General features: G+C 29.8%; 1 protein-coding gene across 4 annotated transcripts in view; it reads left to right on the top strand.

The window, feature by feature from the left end:
* The window catches only part of LOC143911028 (uncharacterized), a 440,832-nt gene that overhangs the window by 369,674 nt on the left and 55,918 nt on the right, over window positions 1-15,240 (top strand). For all 4 annotated transcript variants that reach the window (XM_077429735.1, XM_077429737.1, XM_077429736.1 and 1 more), the window contains 3 exons: window positions 4,999-5,074; window positions 9,001-9,047; window positions 13,777-13,908. In XM_077429735.1, coding sequence (XP_077285861.1) covers window positions 4,999-5,074; window positions 9,001-9,047; window positions 13,777-13,908 — 255 coding nt within the window. The remainder of the gene's footprint in view (window positions 1-4,998; window positions 5,075-9,000; window positions 9,048-13,776; window positions 13,909-15,240) is intronic.

The raw sequence follows: 15,240 nt of genomic DNA on the forward strand, positions 1-15,240 counted from the left end.
TCGAATATACACATTTTTTGTGTCGGCGTGGAAAAAGGGGCACGTGTTTTTGTTTGAAACTATTCGGCAAATTCTATTCGATAAACTCTGATAGACTCGGTTTCCTGAATAAATTTGTTTCTGTTTCAAAAGAATACGAATTGTTCTTTTTTTTTACTTCTTCTTCTTTGTATGGTTCGATTTGAAGTTTTTCCTCCGATACATGATTGATTTGGGTCAATTTATAAAAGAAAACATACGAAAGCCAACCTCCACAATCCGATAGATTTAAGCGAACGGTTTGTCGGAAATTGAGTCTAACCGGTAGCGAATCGAATTACTTTAATGATATTGCATTTTAAATAACAATAAATTTGCTATGTATGTAAGTATCCATTTAACGTTTTAAAACAATGGACGATAAAGCTGAGCATAAAAATAGTTAATCAAATTTCATGATGCGTTTGCTTGTTCAATTTAAGTTTAACCCTCTTATACAATACATAAAGTATAGTTTTTTCTAGACTTCAGGTAGATATATAGCATACTTTTATTATTTTGCATTCCTTTATACAGTATTTATAACATTATAACACCACAAAGCCTTCTTACTTAGTAAAAGCGTATCATTAAACAGCATTACTGCCAAAATTCAGTACATAATTAATATTAGCGACTTATGCTTTCACTCATCCTATGCATACGTACCCTACATTTGTATTATATTACGAAAATATAAAATATAAATATTGTTTTAATCAAAAAAACGACACGTCGTTTTTAATATTAAATTAAAATTAAAATTTCTAAGATATCTTATGATAGAATGATTATTTATGAGAAAATTTCTTTTTGATTAAATTTAACTGAAAAAATATAGTACACAAATCAAATTTATTTTCTTTAACTTATTAATATGATCGTAAATATGTACCTACAAATATATGTACATAAATATGTACATATAAGATCTAATTTAATTTTAAATTATCAAAAAAAAATACGTACACACTAGCTTCGGATATTAAAAAATAATTATATATATCTTGAATGTATTCTATTAAATCATTTTACGATAGAAACGTAATTTATTATTATTTTATTTTTCACATGGAGATTAACAATACATACATAAATCTGTACATATAAAGCCAAATATTGTGAAAGAGCTTTTAAACGATCAAACGACAGTTTCACTTGAGATGAAATTAAAATACATATTACATACTGAATGTTTTATATCTGGAATTCTTAGAATCGTTCTGTAAAGCTATAAAGTATCACCATAGGGTAGAGCTGTATTCAGATAACCTAGGAACTGGCTAATTAATCAAGCACTCCTTATCTAATGCGCCGCTCGAAGAGAAACGTCGTTTTCTTAATATAAATAGGTATAAAGTACGATAATTAAGGTAAACTGATAAAATAAAATAATTCAGTTGGTCTAGCGTTTATACTATACATTCGGGTGACTTCTAATAGCCGATCGTATTAGACTTTGGGTACTAATTAATTGTTATATATTCACTAGCACGCTCTCGATTGTCGCACATTTATTGTCGTCATTCGAAATACATCCATACATATGTATGTGGAAGTGAGTTGTAAATTTTAGAATATTTTAAAACATTTCGAAATATGTTTACGGTGGTTTGAAATTGAAACGACCGAAAAATGGTGCATTTTCAGTTGGAAAATATCGAGTGTTCTCGTGCGAGATTTTTTTCATTAAATTTCGAGGGTCTTCCGTTCGTTCCAAAACGGTTTTCGTCCTTTCGATGAATTATTTTAACCCGTTTCGATTTATAACAATGAAGCAAATTCATTTTTTTATCGTTTTTAATTGAATTTCAATCATTTTTGCGACCCTTATTCCTTTGACACGACACGCTTAAAATAATATCGGAATTTTTGACTACTATATTTTTAACGATTGGTGAATTTCTGCTACGGCTAACGAAATAAACTGGTTATTATTACTAATAATAACCTGTTCATGGGATAGAAAGGGGTAAGCTTGCTTTGATTGGGTGAGGTTAGGTTTCTTTACAAAGTAAAAATAATAATATTATTAATCACATTAATTACACTGTTCGACACGAAAAATGGTTCAGAGACAAAATATGACTTTTCTTATAGAATTATGCCCAGTAAATATGAATCTGGTAATAAAGAATGTTGATTGGCTCGAGATTCAGAGATATATGTGTTTTTTAAATCGCGCGATTTTTCTATATCTTGGTGTTGTTCGGTCGATATCTCAAAATCTGTCAATTTCCTGTTCAAAATGAGTATTGGAATCTATAGTGGGGTATTTTATCTTCCATTTGTAGTACTTTTCAACTTTCAAATCTCTCTAAGTAGTCATCCAGTTCAAATCAAAAGTCAAAAGTACGTATTTTCACTTGGGATTTTTTCCCACTGTTAATACTATTTTATATTGAGTTTTTCTATTGAAACATGTTTATTGAGATAGTGTTCTGACCACGCTATTTTTTTTTTCGTTTAAAAGGGTTAATTGGAAGTGTGCTGAACTTTAAATCGGTAAAATTGCGAGCAAAAAGCTCGTACTAGTGTTTACTCGTATTTACACGAATCTGAATTGAATTAATAGGGATAATATATTAAATTATCCTTATATGAGAATTAAATAAAATTCCACTTAGAAAAATCATATTTCGAGTATTCTTATGGATTAAAACAAAAATTCTATTGATAACTGGCTTACCTCGATAAAATAAAAGAAAAATCGCGCAATTTAGAAAAACACATATATCTCCGAATCTCGAGCCAATCAACATTTTTTATTACCTGATTCGTGTTCACTGGGCATAATTCTATAAGAAAATTCATATCTCGTCTCTGAAACAAAAAAAAAGTCATCATTTGTCGAACAGTGTTATTAATAATTATCTAATTTATCACATAAATAAAATACATATGCATATGTATACTTACATATGTATGAGGATATCTACTAATTCATTGTATTGAAATAATAGATATAAAATAAAAAATATACATATATGCCTATTGGATAACGCTTTGGAAAAAAATGAAATGAAATCTCTGTGCTTAAAAAAACCTGATTTTATGTGTGAATAAAGTGCAATACATCCCATATAAAATAAAATAACTTTAAAAATATGCACTTAAAAACTTGGCTCGTTAAAACTTCCACAACGTTTAAACAGCACCGATCGAACTAAATACGAATATTTTATAAAAAGAAATTCAATATATTTTCAATTTAATAATAATATCGGAAACACCTCCTTCGCACTCTCATATATACATATACATACATACATATATAATACATTCATCTTAAGCGAGCGTCACATAGCGTGTTGTTTCCGTACTTGGGTATATTATTTTTCTTCTTTCGGTTTTTGTTTTTGTTCTCGTTTTCGCATTTGAATTCGTTTGAATTTCAAATCCATTTGAGCACTTTGTTTTTACCTTTGTCATGGGTCCCCATAATAAGGCGACCCGAAAACGGCGACCCTTCGTAGCCAAGTAAACCTCTTCCGTGCGACCATTCTAATTTAGGGTAATTAATTTAACTTCAACCCCGTCCCACCCCTATCCTTGTACAGCTTCCATCCCCTCACGTGGAAAACAAACGTTTGAATCGCAATGTTTGGCCAAACAAACGCCCACTGCGTTCGAGCTCAGATCAAATTTGCACGCGACAAACCACCACTGTCCCTTTCAAAGTCACCTGATGGGTTTTACTTCAATTACACGGTCAATGACGTCATTAATTAACCATTTGTTCAATTATCCATAACGCACATGATACCATTTGAATTCATAGTACTTCACTATCGCTACAAATAATGTTAACAATGAACGATAGCTACAAACTACATGTATGTCACAATCAATCAATCAATTTGGTCTAGGATAAGATTGAATTTCATTATTATCAATATTCTGTTGATCTGAGTTTTTAAAGTGAAAACAATAACCTAATAGCGAGACAAAATAAACATTGAAATTTGATATAGAATTAATTATCTAATTACATATTCGTATAATCGTTATTGAGAATCATAATTATGAAAGTCTTCGATGGATTTCAAATTTTCTTTGAATATATAATATGTATTCCTTATAATATTTGTATTGTTCCATATATTGATTCATGATGTAAATTAAACACATTGTTTCAGACCCTTCTCCATGCCAAATATTCAAATAATTAGAGAATGTGTTTCACACATACAAAGAATCGCTTTCAAATCTATAAATAATGTGCCTGAAAAGTTTTAATATTAACAATGAACATACATATACACACATACATAGTTCAATTCTGACAATCCAAAGTCAAAATATATACAATACATATTTACTTCCAACTTGTTTAAAAAGTTGCATACGCTTAAATCCTCATCATCTAAACTGAACAAACTACGAAATAAAATGATCTAAATGAGGTTGTATACTTTAAAACTACCTTAAAATAATGCATTATTTTGAATCTGAATAACACTTTAATCACATACAAACCAGTTTAAAATCTCCTATGCATTTTAAAGCACAAAATCCTCTCATCATAACGGACATGCAGCATTTAATTATGTATGCATCAATTTTTAAACACTTTACGTTTGAATAATACTCAATTATATGTATGTATTAATTGGTCGAATAGTTACCACGAGCATTTGTATTCACCGTGCAAAAATTCATCACAAAAATACACATAAACATTTATTAAACATGCACTCGAATGAAAAGCCGCATATATTGTATGCGGGTTAGACTGTAAAGGCATGTCAATCGATTTATCGTTAAATAGTCTAAACTTTACTGTACAAACCCTAACACGAGTTAACTGTATAACAAAATGAAGAGGGACTAACAAGGGTTCAGGTGATTGAAGCAGCTTCGTAACAGGGTTTCCAATTTTCTTAAATAAATCATTCGATCGTTTAGAAAATGAGACGAAGCTTTAGCGAATGTTGTTTTTGTTAAATATTAACGTGTCTTTTTTATATTTTTTCGCAGGTGGACCAAGAGTCGGGAGAAGATGAAGGATCTGGAAAAGTGGGAACTATGCCACCAATGCCTCCTCCTCCACCCGGTTTGTATTCATTATTCATACCCAAGTATTCCAAATATGTACGTATTTTTAATTAGCTTGCCAGAGGAAGTGGCATGAATTGAATTTAAAACTCGAAGGAACCTTTCTAATTCGCTTGTTTTTACAGGTAGTGTCACATAAAGTTTTCCAGTTCGCTTTAAAGCCGAACTATACGTATACGAGTGTATAGTAAAGTTTTCCGTGAGATACTATCGTTTTATATTATGGAGACCACGTACCTTAAACTCTGTTGGATTGAAGGTATCTCATGCTAGAGACGGATTAGGCATCGACTTAGTTGAAGCCTTCCATTAACCCAGTCGGGAATTTTAATCGTATTACTATTATCGATTCGTCGTAATGTCATTAAAGCGTTATCAGTGTGTTCTGATATATGTAATTTGAATTAGAATATTGTTTTTTTTTTGACAAGGGCTTTGGGATTATTTTTGAAAGCATTTTTCACTTTAAATATATGTACATATGTATGTTATCTGTTGAATATTTTTCTAAATTAAGTTTTAAAAAAGGCGAATTTTCTTTAATTTGTTTAATTACAAATTTTACCAACAACTAATTGGATAAACTTTTCAACTTTTCATTAATTAAATAATATATCCTCATATATAATTAGAATTCCCCATCTCGAAACGGTTGAATCATTCTAAAGGAGACTTTCTCAGAAAAACAAATTGAGATTTTCATCATAAGTTTTATATGTATGTATGTTTGTATCTATTTATATTCTCAAAACAATCTTAACAGGCTAAATTTTCACTGTGTATATAATTTATTTACTCAGAATTGAGAGATCTAAAGAAAAGTATAATACATGAATGTGAAATACAAAATGGCTGTTATTTATCATATTTAATTGCGTTTTTAAGTGGCCAAAACATGCAATCAAACTGACAAGAGACAGTTTTATAGATGGAATGTTAAAATAGACGCTTTAGATTTATGACAATCTCTGAATATATCTTTAAATTACTATAACGATAAGAAATTAAATATTTAGATAAACCTAAAATCTTTTGTGATAGAAAAAAATTTTATATTACATTAATTATTTTAATAAAATATACAAGGTATAAACACAATATGAAATATTAGCTACGATATAATAATATGAAAGAATCGTAGCGTGATTTTTTTATTATAAATTACAATTCGCACTAATAAAATGAAACAAATATATATATTTGTAAATGTAGCATTTTATTTCACGATTATCAAATTCAACTAAAATTTAATTACAAATGTATGTATGTATATGCGTGTTAATTTCCAAAACAATTATTTATTTTAGTGACAACCCTCACGTTTTAACCTTTTTTATGGACGTACATACATATATAATTTGTTTATATAATAATAAAACTTTTGAGTGAATAGAAAATAAAATTATTCCATAATTTTAAAAATGTATGGGCACGTATTTACATATGTGTGTACATATATGTATAGATATATACATAAATATATAAAAAAAAATTCATACATATATAGAGACTATATATGTATGTACATAAATATATAAAAAAAATGTTTATTTTCTAATTAATATTTTTATAAAATATACAAGGTATAAAAACAATATGAAATATCTACAACAATGTAATAATATGAAAGAATCGTAGCGTGAGTTTTATATTATATTCCATAATGTTTCAAATATACGGGTACGTATGTGTGTATGCATGTATACGTATATTACATTTATGAGCGTTTGCCAAATATACATATTATACATCCCTTAATAGTTGATAGTTATATTATACCTATATATGTACACGTATAATGTATTTAATTAACATAACAATCTCACGGCATGGGTTAGTAATCTGGTTCGAGGAACGTATTTCTGATCAATACCGAGGAAACCTTACGTGTGCGGGTAAATTTGGCGAGCCGCGCGAAAAGGGTTAAACCCTTACGGGCCCGGGGCCATCTCGGCATCGGCACACACATCCTTGCCCCGGGTTAATAATGCTTACGTTTCACATTGTCAAAAGGACGCCGTGATTTCATATTCCGCACATGGCATACGATATTGTATTCGGCACACAACTAAACTACTCACTCCCTCTCCCTCCCAAAAAAAAAAAAATGTATATATTCCGGGAAAATTTGACATGTATTTTCCCGTCGTACGGGGTAGTACGAATATTTGCAAATGTGTGTACATATTTAATTAAGGAGAGTTACATCAGGTGTTCCAAATTTGTTTTTAAGCCTTTGACACCACATCGGCGAATCGTCGTTGCGGGGAAAAATATTTTAATCCGTACGTGATTTTAATACCAATGCCGACCGGCCCTTTGTTGCGTCACGTTTTTTCGCATCGAAATTAAATTTAAAAAAAAAAGAAGTCGGCTCTCAATGGAATATTTATTCGGAAGTGCACACGTTTTGTGTGAACATTTCGCACCAGAGCTGGTGCATTTTAATTTCGGAAAATATGTATTTTCTGGACGGCGAAAAAGTTTTCTCGCGATAAAAATGCGAATGTTATCGAAGAGTCATTCCGAGTGTGTTTTCGTTTGGCTGCGACGGTGGAAAAACTTTCTCCAGTTTCATATTTGGAGCACGTTAACTTTACAAATCATCCTCCTAAAGGAGGGTTATATTAAAAAAGTTCGAGTTTTAGTCTGCTCGTCTTCCCGAGAGTGCGGCGAATCAACGAAATAATTATTTTTTAAATTCATTTAGCATATCTTGTACATTTTTAAAACTATGTATAATGTCCAAACTTAATTTATATTTTCGAAATATATACGATAGATCAAGATTCGTAGTATTAAGTTAACTTATTGAAATTTCATATAAAGAGAAAGTCGCATGAAATAATTGTTCTTCTCTTACTTGTTTTATTTTATATCAATAGAAAATGTAATGCATATAATTTTATAAAGTACTAGTGGTTTTACCTGACTTTGCTCTATATTTATGATATAAACCGCTTACACATAGCTAATCTAATAGTCAACATGCATTTATTTTTTTATTAAATTAATTTGAATTGAAAAAAATAATATTCAACGACAGCCCATCAGAAACGAATTTTTTATATATATAGGGAATCGGAACAGAAATTGGAACCGGGAATCGGAATTGAAGTTGAAATTGGAACTGAAACAGGAATCGAGAACCGAAACTAAAAAAGGAATCCGGATCCGGAACTGAAAAAGTAATCGAATTCGATATCGATATCGTCGTCATGTAAAATTAAATTTTTTCGATAACGTCACGGATTCTACGAACCAAAACTTACATACACATGTATGTACATACAAAGTATCTTTCGAAATTATATATTAAATGATATACATACATATGTCTATGAAACATAACTTAAAATGCATAAAATATCTCAATGATAAGCTGATAGGTCACCAAACAATTAAAGAAAAAAGTTGAATATTTTTAGATAATTTCTATTATGAGAAAATTTTTAGGCTTTGTAATTGCTTTCAATTTATTATTTAGCGATAGTTAAACTAATCAGGGTTTATTTAAAATAAATTTAAACATTATTAAATTAACCAACAACATATTTAGCGCATATTAATATCGAAACATTTATGATTTTATATCAACTTTTGAGCAAAGATAAATTTTGTTTATATTTACATAAATTTCGCTTGGAAGTATTTGATTCGCAAAGAGAAATTTTCATATGAGATTTTAATTTATGAAAAAACTTTTATTCATTACAATATTCAATGTGTTTATTTCCTTTAGGCTTCTGCTAAAAGTTGACCTTTTTTCATCTTTTTAAATAATAAAAAAAATGTCTAACGGTAAACATTCAGAAAAAAAAATGTTACAAAAAAATATTCCAGTCGAATATTACTTTCTATCAACTCCATTTCATTTTATATTTGACTATTGAATTCTAACTTTGTTTGTGTTTTTTCATACAGATTACAAATGGGGTCACAGAGGAGAAAAAGGCGATCGAGGGCCAAAGGTAAGCAACCCGTTTTTTTTTTTCATTAAATCATTAATACAGAGAAAATAATCTTTCTTCATTAGACTCGTACATTGTACAAAGGATGCCTTTGATAAATTCGTGTGCGTCGAAATGGAACATTTTCAGAGTTTCATCGTATTTATCGAGAAGATTTTCTTGATCCTACGTGTAATTGCAACATTCCTGACTGGCGTAATATTAACGAGAGAAGGAGATTGTAAAACGAAATGTATTGAAACCATTACAATTTATCACGCCGTTTTTTTCCCCCTGGAAACTGAAAAAAAAAAGACCTCCATATTCTTTGTGGGTGTTTCAAAAGACTCGAAACCTCCTATATGTACTCGCTTACACGGTGGAATCTTGTGAATGATGGTGCTCTTAAAGAAATTTATTGAAAAAATTCATCACGCATTATAAGAACGAGTATATTTCATAAGAAATCTATAATTCAGGGCCTTTCATAGTATAACTCATATTTGATTTACGTGTGTTTATAATTGAATTATGCATAATTTTCGGAATACGGCTGCGAAAGGGTGTTTTATTATACGAGCGTTGTGAAGAGCTTGGATTTTTTCACTATTTTCCCGTACTTAAAGTTCTAAATCACCTGGTTTCCCAAGAAAACCTTTTAAATTTGCATATTTTGTAGCGGGTGACTTTCACAACCCTTCGATACGAGCTTAAGCCCATTACTAAAAAAGCTTTAAAATTTTACGAGCTTCGTCATCGATTATTGACTTCTCGTAACATAAAGTTTTTCCAATTCCTTAAAACAACAATATTATACACGGAAATAAATAGTTATTTTCGACATGTTTTATGTGTATGTTACATTTGGCATTAACGTGTTACTCACACTTTCTTATTGCTATATTTCAAATTTTATTAAAATGTCGCGAATTCAACGTCTTTATGAATATAATATAATAAAGCAATAAATTCAGTATGAACCACTTCAAGCTACCCCAATATCATAAACTTGCTTATAAAATCTGCATTTGGCCTTGGAAAATGCCATTTTGAGAATATTTCCAACCACGAAGTCCACTTTGCGATTTAACACAATGTGAAATATATAATAAGACACTTTTAATCACATAAAAAGTACAACAAAAAAAAACCATATCAGTATTCATTTATCAAAACATACATACTTATTTCGATTTCAATACATTTTTATTTAAATTACACGTATAATATATCGCTTCTATCAAAATTATTCACCAGACATCGAGCAGACTTTTCAAAAACACCGAATTTAATCAATTTTTTTTAATACTTGAAATATTCAAATATTTTTTCTTATCAAATTTACGTTACGTCAAAGAAACGTCGACCTTCAATAGCGTTTTTTTTTTCAAATCGCAAAAGCATCCATGTACATGTAATTACTACGATGACTTTGCTCAAGCCGTCAATACACGTTCAATCTTCTCAAATATGATTTTTTCGTCTACATTTTTTTCCTTTTTGGCAAACAAAAGCATCGGCCTTCGCGTCTTAAACGACTTTTTTTTACTACCGAATGCAAAAGTGATTATCAGTGTTCCGCGACACTTTGATCGGATGACTCGTGTACTTATCTTAAAACCGTCTTTGTAAATCATTTCACATTTTAAGTGTTTTAAAATGAACACACCAGAAATGTGGATCGTAATTTTGATAGTCGACATTGCACTCTGCGATAATTTTACACACAAGATCAGACACCGAAAGAGATACGCCGATATGATGCAGGTATACATATATTCAAAATATTAAATGCGAACGTGAATAATTTTTGAATTTATGAAATATTCATGGAACTGCTGGGGTTAACTTAATTTTCATCGAATTTAAGCGGACTGGAAAATCTCCTTTGAAAGAGGTCGTTCTATTAATTCTCACTCTAGTCTGAGCCACTCTTTCCTCTATGCACGTTTCCAGCTTATATATAATAGTAGTTCACTCTTTATGTATACATAAATATTGCGATCTCTCGAATTAATTTATTAAAGTCATGCTATCTGTGTATTTTAATATTCCGTATTTTATTTGAATCACTCTCTCATTTTACTGAAACTCCGGCATGAGTTTATATCAGCTAGAACGAAAATTCTTAACCTTTTTTGATCCACGAACTCTCATCTCTTCTTATGTATACTAAAACTACAAAGGAAACCAGATATTTGAAATAAAATTACCAAAAATCAATAAATATATACACAAATTATGATATATATATATATATATATATATATATATATATATATATATATATATATATATATATATATATATATATATATATATATATATATATATGTATATATATATATATATATATATGTATATATATGTATATATATATATATATATATATATATATATATATATATATATATATATATATATATATATATATATATATATAGTGCCCCAATTTTTACATTTTTCATAATAACTATGTGGTTTTAAAAGCCACATATTCATCCTATATTTCTTGTATTCTTAGAATGAACTACATGAAATTTATTTTAATAGATTTTGTATGATTTAAAAAAGGAGTGCATCGTAAAAAAATAAATTTCTAAGTTCCAAAGTATGACTTATAGGCGGTAGCGATAAGTCATGTTTTTGACTGTTCGCTTGCATATTCTTTTTGATGGATGAATCAATGCGAGAGAAAGAGACAGCTATATTTTCGTAACCTATTGTTTTCGTCGCTTTTGGCGCGTGGCTATTGAGTCATGCAGTCGCCTGTTGGCCTTACCTATGTGCGTTTGCGTGTTGATGCTTGTCGTTATTATTTAATACAAAAGTAGTCAAAAAATGCTATAGGACTAAAACTTTATAATAAAAGCAGTATTTTCATTAAAAAATACTGGGGTCTTACTCGACCCCGGTTCGGGTCACTCGTTCGATCTCGACGCTCCGTCCTTCAAAGGTTAATATGGAAATATTTTGTTTTATTACCAAAAATAAATCTCTCTTTTGAGTTTTTTTCTTTTAAGATCGATGAATCATAAGCCTTGGTTACGTCATAATAGCTCAAATAATAAATAAAAGGATTTTTAATCCACGGTTCAACTTTAAACCATGGATCCACAAATCATTGATAAAACCATACATATAAATCTAAGCTTATATCCAATTCATTGGTAAAAAAAATTGGATATTTATGATCGATCTTTTCTAGTCAGAGTTGGCACAAATTATCTGATTTAATTGTCGAAACGGTTCCAAAGAAATCAGCTCATATCGTTACAGTTATTGTCTAATTATGATTTCAATTCGTATTATATACACATTTGGCCACGGTGTCGATTTGGGATGATTACTACATGATCCAAAAAAAATATCATATCAAAAATATCAGATTCAAAGCTAATACAAATATAGTTGATAAATAGATTTTTTCCAATGACTGATCACGTACTGCCTAAAATCTTTCTAAAGATTGCGTGAAACATTTAGTAAAGATCCCCTGATCTAGATTCTAGGAAAGTTTGTTGTAAAAAAAGTTCAATATATGTATTATATATGTAGGTATAATATATGCTCGTAAACGGTTTTTGTATCTTTTTCAAGCATCCATCAATTTACTTCAGTTTCAACAGCTTCCGGTTCATTTTTCACTGAGTGATCCGCCCTCGTGTTTGCCGTAAGAATATTTTAGAAATATTATACGTACACTCAATTTCAATTTTTTAAATCAAACATTCGTAAGCAATACAGTTTTCCTCATTGGGAGATCGCGTCGTCTTTGACTCGCTAATGAAATAAAAAAATAATAATTCATTTATCTCGTATTTGCAAGATTGTTCCGTTTTTTCCCACGAGGGCCGTAAAAAAGAGTAGACTTTTTTCTCAAATCGATCAATCAGATCCCCTTAAAACCTACCACTCCGAAATAAAACCGCATCGAATTATTTTTAAATGCAAGGCCAACATCGCCGTAATAAATGATGATCGTCATGCGTATTTGTCTCGTTAAATAAATGCATAAATTATTTATCTGATCTGTCACTCAAATCATTTTAATGTGCACGCAACCGTTGACGTGCTATTTCCAAATGCAAATCATGATTTAATCGTTAATTTTGGATTGTGTTTAATATCGTACGACACAACCGTTTACGAGAACAGAATAACACAATATATAATTACAATGATGTAAATCTACTGCTGAAATATGTCTAGAAGAATAATCTAACGTTTATTATAATGATTTATAATCATCTTTATCGTATGAGTCATCATCAATTTTCAGTTGATTCGTTTATTATGTATAGGAAGTCGTATTGAAGATTTTTTTCAGACACGCACCACTTTTTATGTCGCTATATAAATGCTATGAATATTACGTCAAAAGACTTCGAATGATTAGAAACTCTGAATATGTTCTCCGCATTCCAAGTTTAAATATGTATATTCACCGGACGCAGAATTGAATTCTAAATTCAAAATTAAATTTAGAATCAGCATTGCAAATCAATTGACAAGTATTTTTATCACTGCAACTCTATGTTGAATGTGATTGCAATCTTAAATATTTACATGCATAAAATAATTGTATATGCGTATGAGGTTTCTATAATGTATTATATGAATTGGTTCTGGTTTGCATAGCTTCGATAATTTAATAATACAATGGGATAACTTTTATTGTTCAATATGTCAGAAATATACTAATATATGAAAATATCATTATTAATTGTCGTTATTTTTCTTCTTTCAGGGTAGTCCAGGAGAGGTAATCCGAGGCCCTCCAGGTCCTCCAGGTCCTCCAGGTCCACCTGGTCTTCCTGGATCCGGGTCAACGTCCATAACAAGCGATTCCATCGGCTCCGGTTCTGGATATGGAGACGATGTAAGTGCCAAATTACTATGGAAATAACTCCTAGAATATGTATTATATGTTTACTTGTATACGTATATGTAGGTATATTATTCTCTTTGTTCGTAAGTTTGCTCGTTTAAAACGAATTTTCAATTATTAAAATTGCACTAATTAATAAGACTGAAACTTTATACTCGCAAAAATTATATCGGCGCTTTAGCCTCGCTTCGAGTGAATCAAAGTTGTTTTTTCCGCTCCAACTGGAGGGGCTTTTCCGGCACGGCGGGGAAATGTTTTTCCTCAACAAAGAACATCTTAGTACGGCGAATACACTTTGCTTCGCTTACATCTGATATAATACCTGCAAACGTTTAAAGTAAAAGCTTTTTAGCCCGCCGTGTGCACTGGGTTAACTTTTGCATATAATAGCAATTTACACATACGAAACATGCACTGAAAGCAACGGTTGAAAGAAACATACAAAATCCAATTGATCAAAAGCGATTATTTAAATTGCAAAATACACTTAAACGTTGATTTTTCATATACCTTTGTATATTACTTTTGAAGATTTTTGACCTGAAAGTAACCTCTATGATTTAATTGCCTTATCTTTATAATAGGTATGCAACATATACAATAACAACTAAAAAATGATACATAAGATAAAGCAAACCAACCAAAATTTTTTATAATATCATATATGAACATATGTACATACAAAGTACCTACTACAGTTTTTGATATTAATTTATTTCTGCTTTTACAAAGCTCATATATTAAAATTTAAAAAAAAATGAACTTCAGTATAATAACAAATTTATTAGCTCTATTATTACATATTAAAAAATATTAGCTTTGTGTGTAATAATAAATTTTATTTAAAAATATATCACACAGCATTGAAGATTTTATTGCTATATTTTTATTTCACTTGAACCCTTTGATGATTTGAAATTTAGCGTGTATTTAAAACATAATTTTAAAGCGATAAAATAACGAGCATTCATTTGAGTTGGATTCAGTTTTAGAGTCATTGAAAGACATTTATATCTTCATTTTATATGTGATAGTAATAGAACATTTTGGGTATCATTTGCATTTTAAAAACGTTTCATTTTGAGACGAATAGAAAGCTTCGTCTTAGCTATAAAAAGGTAATATAAAGATCATTGACTGTTTATAAACAGCATATGAAAAAAATTGATAACATACATACATGTCGTTTTCCTTATACTATACATATGTCTACATGTGTTTTTCCTTTATTTTTCCAATGCTTTCATTGATTCTTCAGGGAACTCGCGTAAAGGTTTGTCCCACGCATTCAACACGACAATTGATCATTTTAACTGCCAAAAT

The sequence above is a fragment of the Arctopsyche grandis genome, chromosome 4 (assembly GCF_051622035.1).
Source record: "Arctopsyche grandis isolate Sample6627 chromosome 4, ASM5162203v2, whole genome shotgun sequence".
Classification (NCBI taxonomy): domain Eukaryota; kingdom Metazoa; phylum Arthropoda; class Insecta; order Trichoptera; family Hydropsychidae; genus Arctopsyche; species Arctopsyche grandis.